General features: G+C 39.7%; 1 protein-coding gene and 1 long non-coding RNA gene across 5 annotated transcripts in view; one reads left to right on the plus strand and one right to left on the minus strand.

Moving 5' to 3' along the window:
• ABCD4 (ATP binding cassette subfamily D member 4) overlaps positions 1-18,021 on the plus strand; it is a 30,936-nt gene extending 12,915 nt beyond the window's left edge. For all 4 annotated transcript variants that reach the window (XM_088145335.1, XM_007433511.4, XM_025170056.2 and 1 more), the window contains 12 exons: positions 1,832-1,926; positions 2,912-3,033; positions 5,792-5,883; positions 6,580-6,663; positions 7,968-8,170; positions 9,074-9,165; positions 9,373-9,409; positions 12,662-12,711; positions 13,135-13,187; positions 13,295-13,371; positions 15,884-15,999; positions 16,084-18,021. In XM_088145335.1, coding sequence (XP_088001461.1) covers positions 1,832-1,926; positions 2,912-3,033; positions 5,792-5,883; positions 6,580-6,663; positions 7,968-8,170; positions 9,074-9,165; positions 9,373-9,409; positions 12,662-12,711; positions 13,135-13,187; positions 13,295-13,371; positions 15,884-15,999; positions 16,084-16,152 — 1,090 coding nt within the window. In that variant the 3' untranslated portion in view covers positions 16,153-18,021. The remainder of the gene's footprint in view (positions 1-1,831; positions 1,927-2,911; positions 3,034-5,791; positions 5,884-6,579; positions 6,664-7,967; positions 8,171-9,073; positions 9,166-9,372; positions 9,410-12,661; positions 12,712-13,134; positions 13,188-13,294; positions 13,372-15,883; positions 16,000-16,083) is intronic.
• On the minus strand, positions 12,510-15,991 carry LOC148214912 (uncharacterized). Its single transcript, XR_015796958.1, has 3 exons — positions 15,882-15,991; positions 15,710-15,751; positions 12,510-12,720 (listed from the first exon to the last, which is right to left on the minus strand). It is a non-coding gene; the product is annotated as an uncharacterized LOC148214912 (long non-coding RNA).
• Positions 18,022-18,179: the final 158 nt, after the last annotated feature.

The following is an 18,179-nucleotide window of genomic DNA, read 5'->3' on the forward strand; positions in this document are numbered from 1 at the left end:
CATTCGGCAACCAATCTTTACTTCCGTACTTGTGAAAGCATTCTAGAATTCAAGCCTTTTCATTTGATCATATGCTTTTTTAAATCAACCATATAAACTTTCTTTCTCACAATCATAAATTTCTCAATGATGTGCTGAAGAACAAAAAACCAGCCTCTGTACTCTCTACCTAGCAAAAACCTATTCTGTGCTTCCCTGGTTTTGCTCATTGTTATTCCTTGTACCCCTTTGATCAGAATTCAAGCCAAAAGACTTCAGTAATGTTTTCTTGGTGCTTTCCCATTCCAGCATTATTCTGAAAGCCTCTTATTCTGCCACTAGCATATCAGGTAAACCTCCAAGAGCATTGGATTGCAACAGGATAAAAATTAAATAAATTACCTAGCTACAGTTCCAGTCTGAGCTACTCAGGACAATACATTTTATCTGTCTTTGGCATTAGCCATAATTGGTGAAGGCTTGATCCCACCAATTCAGGAAAGAGGGGTGAGAAACATATTTGATATTACACCAAGGATGGGGGCCATCAGCTCCTCTGAGGTCTGGAATGATCCTTCTCAGTTTTGAGCTCCTTCTCTTACCTCCCATGGTATCTTTTCTTCCTCCCATCATTGGTAGTCAGCAGCTCCCTCCCTTGCCTTATTAGGGTTTCTAATCATGGGCAAGTCTGTAAATATATCCAGCCAAACTGTTATCTTTTCAAAAATCATAAGTGCCAAAAGATATGCAGGGAGTTAGCCATGCTGAAACTTTGTGGATGCGGCTCACTTACGTGCTCTTTGTAGCATAAGCATCAAGGCTGAAATGTGCAGTACTTTCTGTCATTTGTTTTGATTTTTTTTCCTTAAAGTGCAGAAGCAAATCTTCTATGCCTCTTCTTGCATCACAGCAAATTAAATCAGAAGGAGGAGAGATCAAGACACAACTGAGAATCAAGGTTTTTTTCCTGCCCATATTTAATACTGTTACTTTCAGTTACTCAACTCCTATGGCAGACTGAAATTGTGAAAGCAAGAAGTGCTCCTGCTCAGGAAATATATGTAAACTAGACTAGAGGGACATTCTGATGAAAAGACAAGGAACAGTGCAGCAGATCAAAATAGAAGGAATAGACAGGGCCCACTGGCCTTCTGTTTTTTGCCACAGGAGGTCACTAGTGGCAGTGTTTCAATGTGGTTTGGGTATAAATGCTGCCTGGGGATGATGGAAGCTGAAACTGCGGTAGTTTAGTGATACTCTGAATTAAAGCAGAAAATGGGGGTCCTTTTTCCAATTTTTTTCTTTTTTTTTTGGTAGGAGAACATAATTGACAAACTATGGTGTTGACTATTGGCTCTATGCCTGCCAACCTTAATGGTTACAAAGTTCCCTCCCCTATATCATTAATTCTCCTTTCTTCTTTTCTGTCCTTTTTCAGTCCACAGTTTTCTTTCCACCTGCAGAAGATGACATTGTTTTGTCCCAGCTCTCTCTTTTCTTCCAGGCGTGATTCAGACTGTTGTGACCTAAAGCAGCATTTCTCAACCTCAGCAACTTTAAGACATGTGGACTTCAACTCCTGGAATTCCCTAGCCAGCACATTGCTGGCTGGGAAATTCTGGGAGCTGAAGTCCACACACCTTAAAGTTGCTGAAGTTGAGAAACACTGACCTAAACCACCATTAACAGCTTTTGGAGACTCAGCTCATGAAAATGTATGGAGGATCACCCTACGTTTCTTCATCTTCTAACGCTGTATTTGGTTTCCTAGCCCACAGCTTTGGAACTGTGAGTCTGCAGAAAGGACCACTCTACCAGACTGACCATGTCCTTTTGTTGTATTGTTTTGCAGAGCTGGGGAAGTTGAACACATGCGAACCAACTACAAGCTTCAAAATCTTTTGAAGACACAGAGGGAACTGATGGGGAAGGAACTATGGTTGTACAGTAAGGAGAAGTATTCTATTCTCTTAACTTGTACATTGATTAAAGAAGCTTCACTAGGGAGAAACTTCTGGATTTAAATCTTGCATATGGGAAATATTTTGGGGACAAAGAATAAGGAAAAAAACAATGAAGTAGTCAAGCATCAGCCAACTCCAAGATAGAAGATGAATTCCAAGCCCATCCAGATGTAAATGGAAATATTTGGGTTCTGTACTTGCTTTCCTGAAAGGTGATAATAGTAAGACAGCCTTCAGGGTGAGTGTTAAAGCAGGATACAGCTAGTTTTTGAAGAAAGTAATCAAGCAGCATTTGGATCTTACAGGATTTGCTGGCTCTGCCAACAGAGTGTTCTCAGCGTTTTACTATTCAGAATAATGGATAGATCCATCTGCATTGTTGACATGTATTTTCTTGAATATCAGAACTTGAGTTTGGATCAAGAATATCCAAGCTGAAATAAGCACAATACCAAACATATGTTATGAGTAGCTGATCTATGATCATGGGTATAGGTGGAACAAAGTGGTCTGTGTTCATAGGCTTCCTTATCAAAGTCTAATTAGCCTTTGACTAATAAATCCCCCCAAAAGACAGACTTGAGTCATTCTGTTTCTTGAATAACTGCAAATCAGCTGCATGATTTCTGCAATACTCCATGTTATTTTAAAAAGCAAGGTAAGGACTGGAGAAATACGCTGTAAGAATGACATTGAACTAAAAAGATTTGCTTCGGCCCGCACTGCTAAAGCAATCTTGTTGATATGGAATAATTTGCTGTTGTGCAAATATAAAGGTCATTTTCAATCTAGATTCAGTGGTAGGTGGTCAGATAACTGAATGTAGTGCTCTACAATAAACTTTTCATCCATGTGAAAAAAGTTTCTGTCTTTCTGCACTTGGGCCCAGTAATGGTGAGATCTGGATCCTATTACCTGTTCAAAACCTCCCTTTTACTCACTATCTCATGCTGATGTGTTTTGTTCAGTTGGGATCAACACCTTTGACTATTTGGGCAGCATCCTGAGCTACGTGGTGATTGCCATTCCCATATTCAATGGAGTATATGATGATCTGAATCCCACAGAATTGAGCTCCTTAGTTAGCAAGGTGAGTTTTTGCAGTTTTTCTGGGGTGAAAGATTGTCCTTTTGTGTTAACTAGAACAATAGAATTTAAAGCCAAGAAGAACAAAGATCTCAGGAAGGAACTTAACAAAGAATTTCAGAGAGCTGTTAGTAGAGAAAGAAACAGTGTTACAACTTTTGTAAAGGTATCAAAAATGAAACTAATATGGAAAAATAAGAAAAGTTTTCTAAAAGAACACTGAACTCAGAAGGAAGTTCCAGTTTCAAATTGGAATGCAAAACGATACTAATGGACAAATTTTATGCGATTCAAACAAAATAACAAAAACAAAATAAATATGGAAGGAGTATAGTATATTGAAATTCTGTCAATAGAGATGTCAATATCCAAGATTCCTTAGAAAATATTCCCTACTTAGAGTAACTTCTCTAAGTTGTCTGATACTCTAAAATCAGCCCTCTGGTGATTACCAAGTCAGAAGGCTACAGGAATTGATGGAATATCTACAAAAATATGGCAAGAATAATAATCAGTAGAGTCTTACCAAGCTATGCCAGCAAATCTGACACAATGGCCAACAGATTGGAAGAGGTCAATCTACATTCCAATACCAAAAAAAGGAGACTTAACAGAATGTGCAAACTGTCATATACTATGCTTAATTTCACATGCTAGCAAAATAATACTTAGGATCATCCATCACAGATTAGAGCCTACAGGGAATAAGGGATGCTAGAAGTTCCAGCTCAAATGGTTTTCCCTGTGACATTCTATGGAAGCAAAACTTGGACTTTGAAGAAACAGGATAGAAAGAGCATTCATGCTTTTTGAACCTTGTGTTAGAGAAGACTCTTGAGGATACTATGGATAGTCAAGGAAATAAAACAAATGGATTATAGAACAAATCAAGCCAGAATGTTCATTCAAGGCACAAATGTCCAGGCTCAAATTATCATATTTTGGGCCTGATGCAAAGACCCAGCTCCCTTGAGAAGCCCATAATGCTGGGAAAGGTGGAAGGAAGAAAAGAGAGGACAACCAACAGCAAGGTGGATAAATTTGATTGCAGCAGCAATGGGTGCACCATTGGAAGACCTGAAGGGCCCAGCTTGAGACAGATCATCCTGAAGAAAGTCTATGTGGTTGCTAAGAGTTGACATCAATTTGATGACACATAATCAGTATATAAATCCTACAACTGAAATTGTTGATGCTATTAATCTATTCAGTATCTCCTCTGTGATTTCACTATCTTATGCTCAAATATTTCAAATCTGTCTCCTCCTGCATAAAGGCTAGGAGTTTCATTTACTTTTAAAGGATGTGAAAAGCTAAGATACCCAGGTTTGTTTATTTATATTTCAAATTTAGTCACCGCCCATTTCACTCAGAGCGACTCTGAACTTTGCATCTCATATCAAGTTCTAGGCTTCTACAGGAACATCCCAGAGCATTAATTTACAGTTATTTTTCCATACTGCTGTTGTCATTCTGTTTTTCTTTGAAAGTCACACTATTTTCAAAGTACACTGTTTCCAACTTTATAGAAATAAGAAATGCTAATCAAGTTCTAGCCTCTCCTATATAATTCAGTCCACAGTGTACCACAAATTAAAAATGTTTTACAGAAATGAATATAATATATCGGTATTATGTGGAAGAATCCAGTACTCCTGTGTTAGGGATGTTATTGCTTACTGATCAAGGAGAAGCCTAGAACGTACTCAGTAAGAGCACCTAGTCTTTCCTGCCATAGGATGCATGTTGTTTGTATATACTGCTGACTGTTAGGACCTAACTGGCTTGTCATACAGCTTTCATGTAGGCATATTTATTGCTTCACCTGTCATGGAATGGGTGCCCTCATTCTGAAAAGGAGAGATAACTAAGTGACCCTTCCAAGGAAAGTTGCCAGAACTAAATTCCTGTTTGACACAAATCACATAGATCTAAAAATAGTTGGACCTGTATTCCTTACTATATAACAAGACTTTTTTTTTGGAAGAGGAAGGAGTAGCCTCCTAATGAGAGGAAAAACTTGTTAATTTGACCCGATCAATGAGGGGGCAGGGGGGGTACAGACCCCAGCACTTGGGAGGTTGTGATCAGCTTTTTTTATTTTCTTTGCCAGCCTTAATTGTCTTTTCATGTCATTTCATAATTGCTCTTAGTTATTCCTACTTTTCAGAATCAGATTGGTGCAGGGCTGAGTATTTTAAGGGACAGAAGCCAGGAAACATCATGTTTCAGAGTAACTTTGTACCTGGCAGAAATTCCTGGGTAATTGGAGTCCCAGTGTTGCATTTTTAATGTCCCAGCAAATAGAATTCTACCTTAAGTATGTTAGTCTAAGGGAGTTCCAAAAAGTAATTTTCTCAATTATCAGAGAATCAGAGGTGATTATAAGAGACTTGATAAATGTTCACTGTACTATGGAACACTTGGGTTGCTGTCTTGGATTGCTTTCCAGGGCTTTGGCTACCAAAACTTTAGGAGCAATGGGAGGTTTTTTGTAGCAGTCTGAGGAGCTTTTAGGCCATGCAGCCCTTGTTTCATTACCAGTTTGGTTCTTTACAAGATTTTCAAGGCAACCCAAATATGTCAAAATGTCCTAATTTTCTCTGCGACATAGATGACGAATTCTGTGAGCAGCAGAAGAGTCAGAAATTATCAAGGAACGATTTCTTAGCAGCAGGGTAATATAGTTATAGTTGCATTTCTCCTGTGGAGTGTTTCCCCATCTTTGCCTAACTCTGTTTTCATGTGATTTTGCTTTGCAGAATGCCTTTGTCTCCATTTACTTGATTCACTGTTTCAGCCTCCTAATTGACCTCTCCACCACAGTGTCCGATGTAGCTGGCTACACACACAGGTACATTGTTTTCTCTGGGTTGTTTGGGTGGTACTCAAATAGCATAGAAGCTTCTGGGTCTCTAGAGCTCCTGAGGGACAAAGGAATCCACCACTGTTTGTTCCAGAAGTGTATGATTTTTGTCAATTCAAGGACTACACTAGGGTTTGAAGGCCTCATTCCAAAGATGAACAGGGCCAGATTTCCTTTTGGAATGAGAGTTCAGGAGTTGTAAGGGATGAAATTGGTATCTTAAACACCTGCAAGGCTTATTTTGCCACATAAGCTCCCCTATAAAAAGTGGGGGGGGGCAGAGTTTTCACTCTCCTCACTTTGAGGCCACAAAAGTGGGTCTTCATGGAGTCTCTACTAAGATATCTTTTAAAAGAAAAAAGACCTACAAAGTAGCCTCTTTCCTCTTCAGGCCTAAGATGCTGAACATCTGTAATTAGAAGTGCTAGAGGAACAGCAGGGGAAAGAATCTTACTTTCTTCTTCTAAAGTAGTTTCGGTCGGCACCTATCTTAGGCTATAGGGCATTTCATATTTGGACAGCATTTCGGGTGGACCCTGGAACTCCACAAATATTAACCACTGCAATATATCAACATATTGACCACCTCTTTTCAGCAAACCTTTTCTTACCCTTCAGGAAAGAAATATAATTTAAGCATTTTTTTTCATCTCCCTCCCTCCCTAAAAAAACTGATTTTTGTAGAATTGGGGAGTTGCAGGAAGTATTGCTGAACCTTTCCAAGAAACAGAGTGATAGTGAATCACAAGACAAATGGGACTTCAGCAGGTAAGTAGCTATAGGATGTGGGATGGCAACTTTGTGTTTATGCCATGGTGCTCCTTGGTTATTTGGGGAAGGGTATCATACAAATTATAGCTAAATATCTTGGCCATACCACTGGAGAAATACTCCAGTTTAAGTATCCTTCTGTGATGGTTTGCCAGAAAAATAATCTCACTGAGCATTTGAAACAAATCCTGGAAAATTCCAAGGATAATATAGGAAGTCAGGGACATAGGAAGCTGCCATATATCAGGTCAGACTGTAAGAACCTAGTATTAGGTTCTTAGGCTGAGGCCTTCCTTTACGTGATATATGATTCTTTTTATGGACTTGAGATGCCAAAGATACCTGCTGCATGTCAGGTGCCTAAAAATGCCAGGTGGCTCCCAATCACATTCCTGGGTCAAAAATAAACCTAGGGGGTAGATAATTAGTGGGAATGGGGGTGATGGGAGTTCATTATCCATCCCCCTGTCTTGTAACTGTTAGAATGCTTGTAAGAATAAAAAGAGGGGGTATGGCACCCCATTTATGGAATTCCTCCCAAGAGAGACTCAACTGGCATCCATTCTAGCCTCATTTCAGCACCAGGTGAAGACCATTCTATTTTTCCAGACTTTTTAACTGGCAATTAATTTTATTTTAATTCATATTGTTTTAGATTCTGAATGATCACCTTGCAACTGCCTAATTCATATGGTGTTTTTGTTTGGCCTTTTATTGTACAGTATCTGTTTTAATTCAAATTGTAAATTTTTAGTGTTTTAATGTAAACCACCTAGAGAACCTCAGCTGTTGGGCAGTTTAAACATTTTAAATAATTAAATAAGTCAGGGCGCACACTCCACTGCCAAGTGGAACCTGAGAGCTGTAGCAGTTGGTGCTGACTAAGATTTGGACAAGTAAAGGGGATGAAAAGGAGATGGGATAGCATACTTTGACCTTTATAAAGAGGCTGCCAGGTCCTAATGGTGACATCTTCTAAATTCCCAAAGGTTACTCAGGGCTTTCAGTGGGTTGGGGGAACATATGGGTACCTGAGGAGTTTTATGGATTCCTACACCAAGAAGTATAAAAAGCTCTGCACATTTTAGCAGCAACAGCAGAGGCCCAAAATGGCTGACAGCTGAGAAGTGTTTCTATAAAAAATATTTGGGGGGTGTCCTTGTTTCTTTTGGGCTACACAAGATTTTACTAATAAAGTGGTAAATTACACATAGATTACACCCTCTTTCTATGAACCATGCTCACATTATCTGTTCTTAACTTACCTTTCCTCTCTTTTTATGGGGGCTTGATGTCTTCAGCATTTCTAAAGAGCGGAAGATCTCAAACAACACTGCTTTTGTTCTGGAGCAAGTTTCTCTTACTGCCCCTTCCAAGAAGCTGCTTATCAAGGACCTAAGCCTGAGAATCACACAGGGGAACAATCTCCTGATTACTGGGAATACAGGCACAGGGAAGACATCATTATTGCGTGTTCTTGGAGGCCTGTGGGAGTGCAAGCAGGGTGAGTGCCTCAGCTTCCCAGAAATGTTGCTTTGGTGCTTTTGAGGCCTTTCAGCAGGCTGGTCCTTCATAGCCCGGCTAACAGGGCAAAAGGTGAATTTGGATTATTCAGAAATGTAAAAGTACACTTGATGCCCTCTAGAGTTCACAGTATGGCCTTTGATAGGAGTTTAGTCCCAACTTAAATGAAGGGTGCCAAGTTGGGGAAGGTTGTTATATAGGGATTGCAGGTGGGTTCAATGAATTAGGAAGACCTTTCAGATCTTGCCCAGGTCATGAATTCAGTAGATAGACAATCTGTTGCTCCTCACCATTGTTCTGGTTCTTTCTGCCTCCATGACTTGCAGTACAGGAATTAACTAAGGCTTCCTTAGCAAGTTGTAAGAATTGTTTATTGTTGTTTTGTATTGAAGGAGTGTTTTGATTTATTTCACTTATAAAATTTTGTTGCTTACTTTTCACTATGAATATAGTAATCTCAAAGGGGTGGAACAAAAAAGGCTTGAAGGCATAGCATTCCCGCATCTTAAAACTAAAAAAAGAACAGAGCAATGAAAAACACAACAGTACAAATTCTGTTAAAATCTCAAATGAACCAATATGTTTTCAGTTGACACTGAAAGTTTATGCTTTGTGTCAGCTGAAGCGGAAAGATTGTACATCCAGAGGTCCTGGATCAAAAATTCCCTCTTAAATTGCCACATTGTGAACCCCTGGCAAATGTGACAAAATAAAGATCCATTTCCTGCAGCTCTTAAAAAACCAGGCAAATACAAAAGATGATCCCTCACATATCCAGATCATAAATAGGGTAGGTCTTTCTATTAATTGATTTTGATTATTGACAATTGGAAGTATTGGCTTCTAGGTTTGCATTTTTTACTTTTCTCCTGGATTTGTGCAGGGGAAGTCCACATGCTGACTTTCTTTGGCCCCCACGGAGTGGTGATCATGCCTCAGCGGCCTTTCTTCACAGATGGAACGCTACGAGAACAGGTGAGTTATGTTAGAATTGGGCTGTCGGGGTGGTTAGACTTCCCGTATGCACTAGCATTACTTTATACTCCCATATATAGTTCCAGGAGCCCTGCCTGGTTTATTCATTAAAGGTTCTGTAAGGGAGGGGAATTGCTGCTTATCTCTGGCTCTTTTGTGCTTGTGAGGTTTCTCATTTGGGATTTGTGTCTGCTTTATTTGATTTAGATTATATACCCTCTAAAGGAAATCTATCCAGATTCTGGTGAGTGGGAATTGCACTGGAGACTACCATGCTGTATGCCTTTTCTCAACTATGCATTCCTTTGTTGCATGAACTAGCAGTACATTTAGCTAGACTAACTCCTTGTAGCTTTACTATTTCTTCTGCAAAACTTAATTGGCCAGCATGTTCATTGAAAGGTGTTTAATATGTTTAGGGCTATGAGGTACCCATCCATGTGCATGTTTGGCCTTGGGTTGTGTAGCCAAAGGAAACTGTCAATGGATTATATGTGAATTGTGATCAGATCTTGATCAAAACAAGTCAGCATAAATTTTGTACCATGGATATGCAGCTTGATGCCCTCCAGATGTTCTAAATGATGATGTGTTGAAAGCCCTTCTTGCTGACTACACTGGTTGGAGCTGATGGAGATCACATTCCAAATCATCTGCAGGACTGCTATTTATTATGTATGTAGGTCTCTATTGTAGATATTCTGAACATATCATTTTAACTTAATTTTTTTTTTAATTTAATATTTTTTAAAAGTATAGGATTCTTCTTCCAGTAAAAGTGGCTGAAACTGCCCCCTCCTTTTAAAAGCCACAAATAGATTCATGAAAGTATGACAGGAATAGCCATGTTTATTACTTTACAGTCTAAAATAAACTATAGAGAAGTCAGTTGAGTTTGGGGAGAAAGAGCAAAGCTGATAAAAGTACATAAAAACTTCTAAACTGAAATGCAATTGGGAAGAAAGATAGAGATAAAATTAAAGACCTTCTTAAGAGGTATAAATTCAATTTGTGTGTGTGTGTTTGTGCATAAATTCAGGAAAGGACAAGAAGGAAGAACAGTAATGATAAGGCTCTTCTATCAAAATAATATATCATGAGTCTTTATGAGTGACCTCCAAGGCAATTTGTTCACCATAAGTTTTTCCCTCTCCCTCCTCCCATTTTATTGGGTATCTCTAGTATGCTTCTGGTAACATATGCATGTAACTGCATGGTTTTTTGGCAACTAAATATGGGGAGTGACCCCAGTGAAAACCCTTCTACCCTGAGGTAATATGAGGTGATGTGAAAGTTCTGCTGGTGGCCAACCATCTGTTATAGCTCATTGTTTTATGACGGACATCATTGCCTGTTGTAAATCCAAAGGGTGGACTAGCATGTTTATAAAAGCCCTGAGAATAATCAAACAGTTCTGATTTTGTGATGAAGGATAACATCTTCTAGGTTCTCAGCAAATTATGTGGGATTTATCAGTGAAAGGGATATTTAAAATCAATGTCTAAAGTCCTTGGTGAAAGATCTTCTAAATAAAAATGATGCTTAATTAAGAAACAGCTGTACTCTATTTTCAGTTAGTTTGGAAAGTCAGAGCTAATAAAAGTCAAAAGTCAAAGCTAATAAAAGTCAAAGTTAATAACAAGTAATAAAAGCTGGAAGCTATTTCATGGGATGTGAGGTCTTCTGCTTGGCTTCTGTCTCAGCAACTTCTAGCTCTCATATCTGTTTTATGCTATTCCTTAAATACTGGCATTTCTCTGATTCAGGGAAATGCAGGTTTTTTTCTGGGCTGGGACCAGACATAGAATGTCAGGGCCTATGTTTTAAAAAGTAATAGCTGGAGCCAGGACAAAAAATAACTTTCATTTCATTTCATTTACATTTGATTAAAATTAAATATAGTAAATTTGATTTTTTTCTGTTGTGTATTTAATCACTTTCTTCATTAATAACTTTTGGGAACTCTCTGGAAGGTGCTCACAAGGATTTGAGGGCTTCAGACTTGTACACGTTGGCTTTAATTCATAATGAAGTAATCAGCTTTTCTCAATCTTGTATTCACCAGATGTGTTGGGGTTGCAAATTCTTCAATTCCCAGAGTGTATGATCTTACTTAATTACAGGAAAGCCAGTGCTGGAAACTGACGGAAGGGAAGGGAAGGGAAGGGAAGGGAAGGGAAGGGAAGGGAAGGGAAGGGAAGGGAAGGGAAGGGAAGGGAAGGGAAGGGAAGGGAAGGGAAGGGAAATAAAAAGCCATTTGTGATCCAATACCATGATGCTGGTTCATAGTATTAAATCTGCACCAGTCCCAGTTACAGTGCTTTTGTGTCCTCAGAATTGCTCAAACAATACTCATTTTGTTTCAGAAATCATGGTATCACTCCCCTTTTCCTAAGCTCCATTCTTGTGGATAAAAAAGCCAGTCCATTCAATTCTGAGCAGCATTTCTAAATTTTTAAATTCTTTCCAAATGGAGTTGGCTTCTAGAGTTGGTTCAGAAAGTAACTATGGGAAATTAAAATCCATCTGCAGCACATAATAATTAACAGATCATAGAATCATTCTGTTGTTACCAGTAAGAACAGACATCCGCATAATTTACTTTGATTTGTCTTAATTAGTTTTTCAGATTTTCTAAAAATAAATTTGCCTCAGTTTCTCAAACTATGGGTCATGATCCCCAGGACATCATGAACAAATTTAAGAGGGAGTTGCACATTTTTAGCCTTGTGCATGCACACACTTTTCCAAGCAGAGTAGGAGTGCACTCTGATAGAGCTCCAGCTACACCTGATCTACCTGCTATGCTCAGTCTGTTCAGTCCACCCCACATCTGACAGCCATTGCATGCTTACCCAACCCCAGGTAAACATATGAGATCCCCAGAGCCTTGTTTGCAACCTTTCTCTCCAAAAAGGTTTTTGGGCTTTCTGTGAAAAGGATATCAGGTTGGCAGTAATCATAAGCACAAAATCAGAGCTAAGATGGCCGAAGGACTGAGCTGCAACAACCTGGGCTGGGGTTCACATCAGAGGAATGGTGGTGGGGGAATCCTGTACTGATTCCACTTTTGCTTCCAGTTGCAAAAGGCTTGGAAGTGTAGCCAGAGGCAGTGGAGACAGGGGCAGGAATAAATGTGTCTTTCTTGGAAACAGAACCTTCCTGTTGAAAGATGTCTGTCTACTTAGCTACAGACAGACTGGGATTCCTGGGAATTGCAATTCAGCCACATCTGGAGGATCACAAATTACAGATTAATTGTTAATAATTAAAAAGTGGGGTGTATTTTTTTCTTGCCTATCCTAACCTCAATAAAATCATTAGCTTTGTTCATGGGGACGGACTGTCACACAAATTCATATATTATTTTGGGGGTCACAGCACTGCAAGATTTGCAAACTGCTGATCTAAACAGACATAGCACCTCTAAAATGCTTTCCTAGATAATGCAACCACAACTGTGCTTTTGCCATGAGTGTAATTTCTTGCACCACAGGGTCTCTAGATGATGACAGGATACTCAGGTTCCTGGAGCTGGCTGGACTGGTGAGTTATCTAGGAAATAAAAGATATAAATTGGTTCATATCCCAGTTTTGGGAAGACAATGGCTGAAAAGGTTCACCAAGATGTATAGTTTAAGCCAATGATTAACCCTTAAAGAGAAGAACTATGAATTTCAGTATATTGGGTGGGTTTGGAGGACACTGAACATCAGTTTATGACTGGTATCAAAGCTGAGCCTTGGCTAACAATGTATGGAATCATACATAATACCAGCATAATCAATTCTAGCAGCAACTTCCATGACTTACAGTGAAGACATGATGCCACAGAGCAGATAGGAGTTGGCCATGGGCTTATAGCAACAAGCCAAGGTGATTTTGTGATGATAGGCCTGAGAAGGCTATTGGATGTTAAGGCTGGACTAAGTTCTGGCTTTTACCTGTTGTTTTCTATGCCTGATGCAGTCGGACTTGTCCGTGAGAACAGGAGGTTTGGACCAGCCTGTGGACTGGAACTGGTAAGGTTGTTTTTTGTTTACAGTGAAATGATGCTCATGGTGTGGGCAGAGCTGCAGCGGGCCATAGTGCTTAACAGGGATTGTTCTGCTTCTTATCTCTGATGCAGGTACGATATTCTTTCACCAGGTGAGATGCAGAGGTTGTCATTTGCCCGCCTCTTCTACTTACAGCCCCAGTATGCAGGTAAGAAAAGGAATGCAGGGTGGGAGATAATAGGGTTAAAACTTTTATTTAAGGATATGGGAAAACATTTGGAGAAAGTGGTTTGTGGCACCTTAAAAACTAAATAAATTATGATTACATTAGTTTTTGTGGATCACAATCCACTGTGTAGTCCCTCTCCCTATAACAGCAGTATATCATGCTTTTCTCACAGGACCATGTGTCTGGTGCAATGGTCTGTGATCACAAAAGTTTATGCAGTAATAGATACAGTATGTTAGCCTTTCATATATCAAAGGCTCTTCATTATTTTTACTGCAAAAAGTTAATATGACCACCTACTGGAAAGCTGGACGGTTATTCTCCTTAAAATTTTCTATAAAGCTTTTGGTTTCAGTGTCTTCGGAAAGGCAGAGCTGGGGAAACAGGAGCTTGATAAAAAGCAACAGACCAAGAGGGTGCAATCAGCCAAGGAATAGTGGGTGCTTGAAGAGATCTAGGAGGGATTAGAACAGGGATCACTCTAGCACATTGAAGAGCAGAACATGAGGGGGAAAGTAGATTAGAATGGATAGAGAACAAAGTTGCCCCATGACCAAAACAGCGACAGTAAAGACATTTGAAATAATTATTTCAGCCTTAGCAAGTGACATAAGTGACTGTGATAATGAGAGTTTTATCCCAACATGCTTGGAGGATGCCAGGTTCGGAAAGGCTGCACTGGCTTAGAGGCTGCAAAAATCCAAAATGGCCACAGATGGCAGCAAAATTCATGCTGCTATCTAACGGGCATTGTGGATTTTTGCAACCCAGTTCTGGTAGCACTAAACTAGCAACATTGTTGGATGCAAGCCTAGATATTCTATTTTGGCTGAGGTACATTTTGGTATGCATTATCTTTAATCTGGAATGCTGCACCATTGATAGAAAAGCACTTGGAGATCTTTCAACATTATTCTGTGATGACAACTGTGTAGTTTAAAATGCCACTTCGTTATTGTTGATGGTTATAGAATGGGCCTCTCCCAATGGGCCTCTCCCAATGTTGTACTTCAAATAGCATCAACTCTAATTATAAGCCATGCTGTCTAGGATTGATGAGAATTGGAGCTGAATGTTATTTATTTACTTATTTACTCACCCAGTTTCAAGGCTACCCAACTCCATGATAACATAAAGCAGATAAAAAGAAAAGCAATACATATAAATAGAGATCATGGCCAACTAGAAGAACAAAACAATCAGCCATAAACCAAATGTAACTAAAGTAGGCTTCACAGCTACCCTGTTCTGAAATCTCTGAGAACAACTTGGTTTTTAGTAGTTTCCTGAGCATAAGGATGAAAGCTGCACGAGTCTCTTGGGGGAGATCATTCCAGAGGGCAGGCACTGCAACAAAGTAGGCGTGCTTCCTGGGTCCTGTAAGATGACTCTGTATAATCAGTGTGACCTGGAACACACCCACTCTGCTTGATTGCACCAGACAGGCAGAAACAATTTTGAGATGCAAGTGGCCCTGCTTTCAAAGTGTAATAGTTGTGGAGCTTTCTGATTTTATTTTCCTCTTAACAATGAGTCAGCCCCTGAAAAATCTATGTTATATATTGGAAATGGCTCTAAAGAAAATGGCTGCATAAAATACTTATTGACCAATGCCTGTGATTTACTTAACTCAAGATGCCTTTTTGTGAATCTTACTTGTTTAGAAGTTGACAACTCTCCAATGTACCATTCAATGTATGAATGTTTAGGGTGGACATTTTAAATTGTATGTATTTTAATGTATTTATTTAGAATCACCCCAATCATCTAGGACTCTGTGCAGTGAACAACCCAACTGGTATATACAGTTAAAACCCTAATATGAAGTCCAAACAACTAAAACATTAAATATGTAAGAGGCATTAGAACAAACTTGGGGCTGAATGCTGACTGGAATGACAAGTTTTAACTTGCTTCTTAAATACAAGGAGAGAGGGGGACATTCTCACTTCTAGGGATGAGGCATTCCGAAGATAGGGGCCACCACTATTATCTGGCCCATGTCTCATGGTCCTCAGAGTAAGGGGACCCTCAGCAGAGGCCCTTTTTAGGTGTTTGTACCAGCCAGCAAATTCTATCTTGGCTGGGCATTGCCTGATATAACACAGTGCTGACTGGATGGGCTTTAAAAGGGATGACTAGCACTCTCAGTTGGGCCCAAAAGCCAATCAGTTGGCAATGCAGTGGTTCAGGATAGGTTGTGTAATTCTATTCTGGTGGGGTTGACCCATCAGCAGCTTTGCTGCCATATTTTGAACCAGCTGTAGCTCCCTAGTTGTCTCCAAAGACAGCCCCACATAAAGCACATTACAGTTACCTGTGTAGTGATCAGGGCATGAGTCACTGTCACCAGGGCGTGCTAGAATTAAATAGAGAAACAGCTGGGTAACATTTGCTATGTTTCACTCAGCAATAAGGAAAAGGGGGAGATTGGAAATTGTGGGTTGCTTTGAATGGTGCCATAGTGAAGGGCTCTTGTTTGAACTTACAGTGTTAGATGAAGCTACGAGTGCATTGACAGAAGATGTAGAGAATGAGATGTATAGAATCTGCACCCAACTGGGGATGACTCTGGTTAGTGTGGGACATCGCAAAAGTCTGGAAAAGGTAAGGGGGATGAGGACAGGGAGATAAGAGGAAATTATTTTTTAAAGTCATAGTTCTCAGATTATGTTTACTATTTAATTTCAGTTCCATAGTTGGATTTTGAAACTGTGTGGAGAAGGAAAATGGGAGCTAACAAGAATTGAGAAACCCTGAACTATTTCCAAACTGATCACAGAGAACATTGGAGTTAAAGTCTCAAGTCAAAGTGCCTTGGAATCAGCATGCTTTAATGGAGAAAGTATGATCTGAAATTTCAAAATTACAAGTGCCAAGAAGGCTTCCAATTTAAAAAAAAAACATGGGGAGGAGAGTTTTTAACTACTTCTGATCTATTATACAAATTGCTTCCAATCTATTGTTCTGAATGCTAAATCCCTTGTACAACATTTCATCCAGAAGGGAAAGAATAATCTTGTTTCACCTGTGCAACTCGTTTTTAAGTGTGACTCGTATTAAAGTTCTACATAACTGGAGTTATGCTGGCCTATCTCCACAAGGGCAGCAAATGTGGCACAGCTTCCACAGCCATAATTTATTTCAAGATTAAAGCTACAGCCTCCTTGCCTGAGTAGGAGGAAGAAAGAGGCTATGTGATCTCTATGCTCTACCCTATGGCCTCTGTTTTTTGAGCTGCCAACAAATGGATCAATTGTCTAGTTCACAAAGCTGTTCAATCAGACTGTTTAAAGATTTCATTTGATGCAAAACGAGTTTTGTAAAAATGTTGGGGCTGCTTGGTAAAAAAATAAATATAAAGTTAAATAAGCAGCTCTTAACAAGTTGTGAAATGCAAGATAGAGTGCTGTCTCGGTTATTCTTTGGCACTTGCTGTTTGGTGGAGTGGTGACCCCTTGGATCCAGGAAATTGTCAATACCTCATTAGAGGAGGGGCCAGATGGCCTTGAAAGAGGCTGTGATCTGCTCCCTCCTGAAAAGACCATCCTTTGATCCAGTGGTGCTGGAAAACTATCAACAAGTCTCCAACCTTCCCTTTGTTGGGGAAGTTTTTGATCTGGTGGTGATTGGGTAAATCAACTTCACAGCATCCTAGAGGAAGCAGATTATCTGGACCCTTTTCAGTCAGGGTTCAGGCCCAGATTTAGGATGGAGATAGCATTGATTGCTGTCTTAGATTACCTTTGTTGAAACCTGAATGGGATAGTGCATCCATTGGGTGGTCTTGGACCTTCCAGCAGCTTTTGATACTATTGATCATGGTATCTTATTGGACTGTTTGCAGAAGGTAGGGATGGAAGGACATTTTTTCAGTAGTTCTGCTCCTTCCTCAGCCGGTGGTTCCAGTGGTGGAGAGGTCAATTCAGTGGCCTGTGATATGTGTGGGGTGCCACAGAGGGTCACTCCTCTTTCCTGCTCTTTAATATCTATATCAAGCTATTAGGAAAAGTCATCTGACATTTTAGGGTTCAATATCATCAGTATGCTGATAATCAGTTTTACCTCACTATTACCCAGGCTGTGAGGGGGTACTGTCAATGTCATTTTCCAGGACCTGCATGGCAGAGAAAAGACTGAAGCTGAACTTTAGTAAGTTGGAGTTGTTGTGCATACTCAGAGTTCTCTGTTGCCACCAGAGTTGTTCCTTGATGAGTAAGCACCCAGATATCTGCAGGACCACATACTCCAACCAGTACTGGACTAACTAATCAGAGCAAATAGAGACTATTACTCATCCTATATTTTCAAGAAGTTCAGGGGCTGAAGCAAGAAGACACTGCTTTTCAATAACACCAATGCTACAGAACACCCTGCTGGTAGAGATCAGGCTGGCCCCCTCCTCATTGATGTTTCAGAAGCTACTAAAGACGGAATTGTTTTGGAGAGACTGATTTTACCATGCCATCTTTAGCTTCTGTTTTTATTATTATGTTTGGTGGGTGTTTTTTTTTATTATTGTTTTTATGGAAGTTTGTACCGTAGATGTTTTACTTGGTTTTTATATTCTATATAAGCTGCCAAGCATCTGTGGCTTGCAGCAGGGTAGAAATGTGAAAAATAAATATACATAGTATCTCTGTACACTTATTAAATTGTGGTAGTGTTTTTCCGCTACATGTTTAATTTACAAGGAAGGGCAGAATTGCAACTGGCAGAGTTGTTTAAAAATGCAGAATAATCAAGGTTGCTTCATGTATGGAAAGCATGCTTTCATACCTACAGCC

The sequence above is a fragment of the Python bivittatus genome, unplaced genomic scaffold, assembly GCF_059951505.1.
Source record: "Python bivittatus isolate LINGU-HERP-01145 unplaced genomic scaffold, Pbiv_v1 ctg000480_np1212, whole genome shotgun sequence".
NCBI classification, from domain to species: Eukaryota; Metazoa; Chordata; class Lepidosauria; order Squamata; family Pythonidae; genus Python; species Python bivittatus.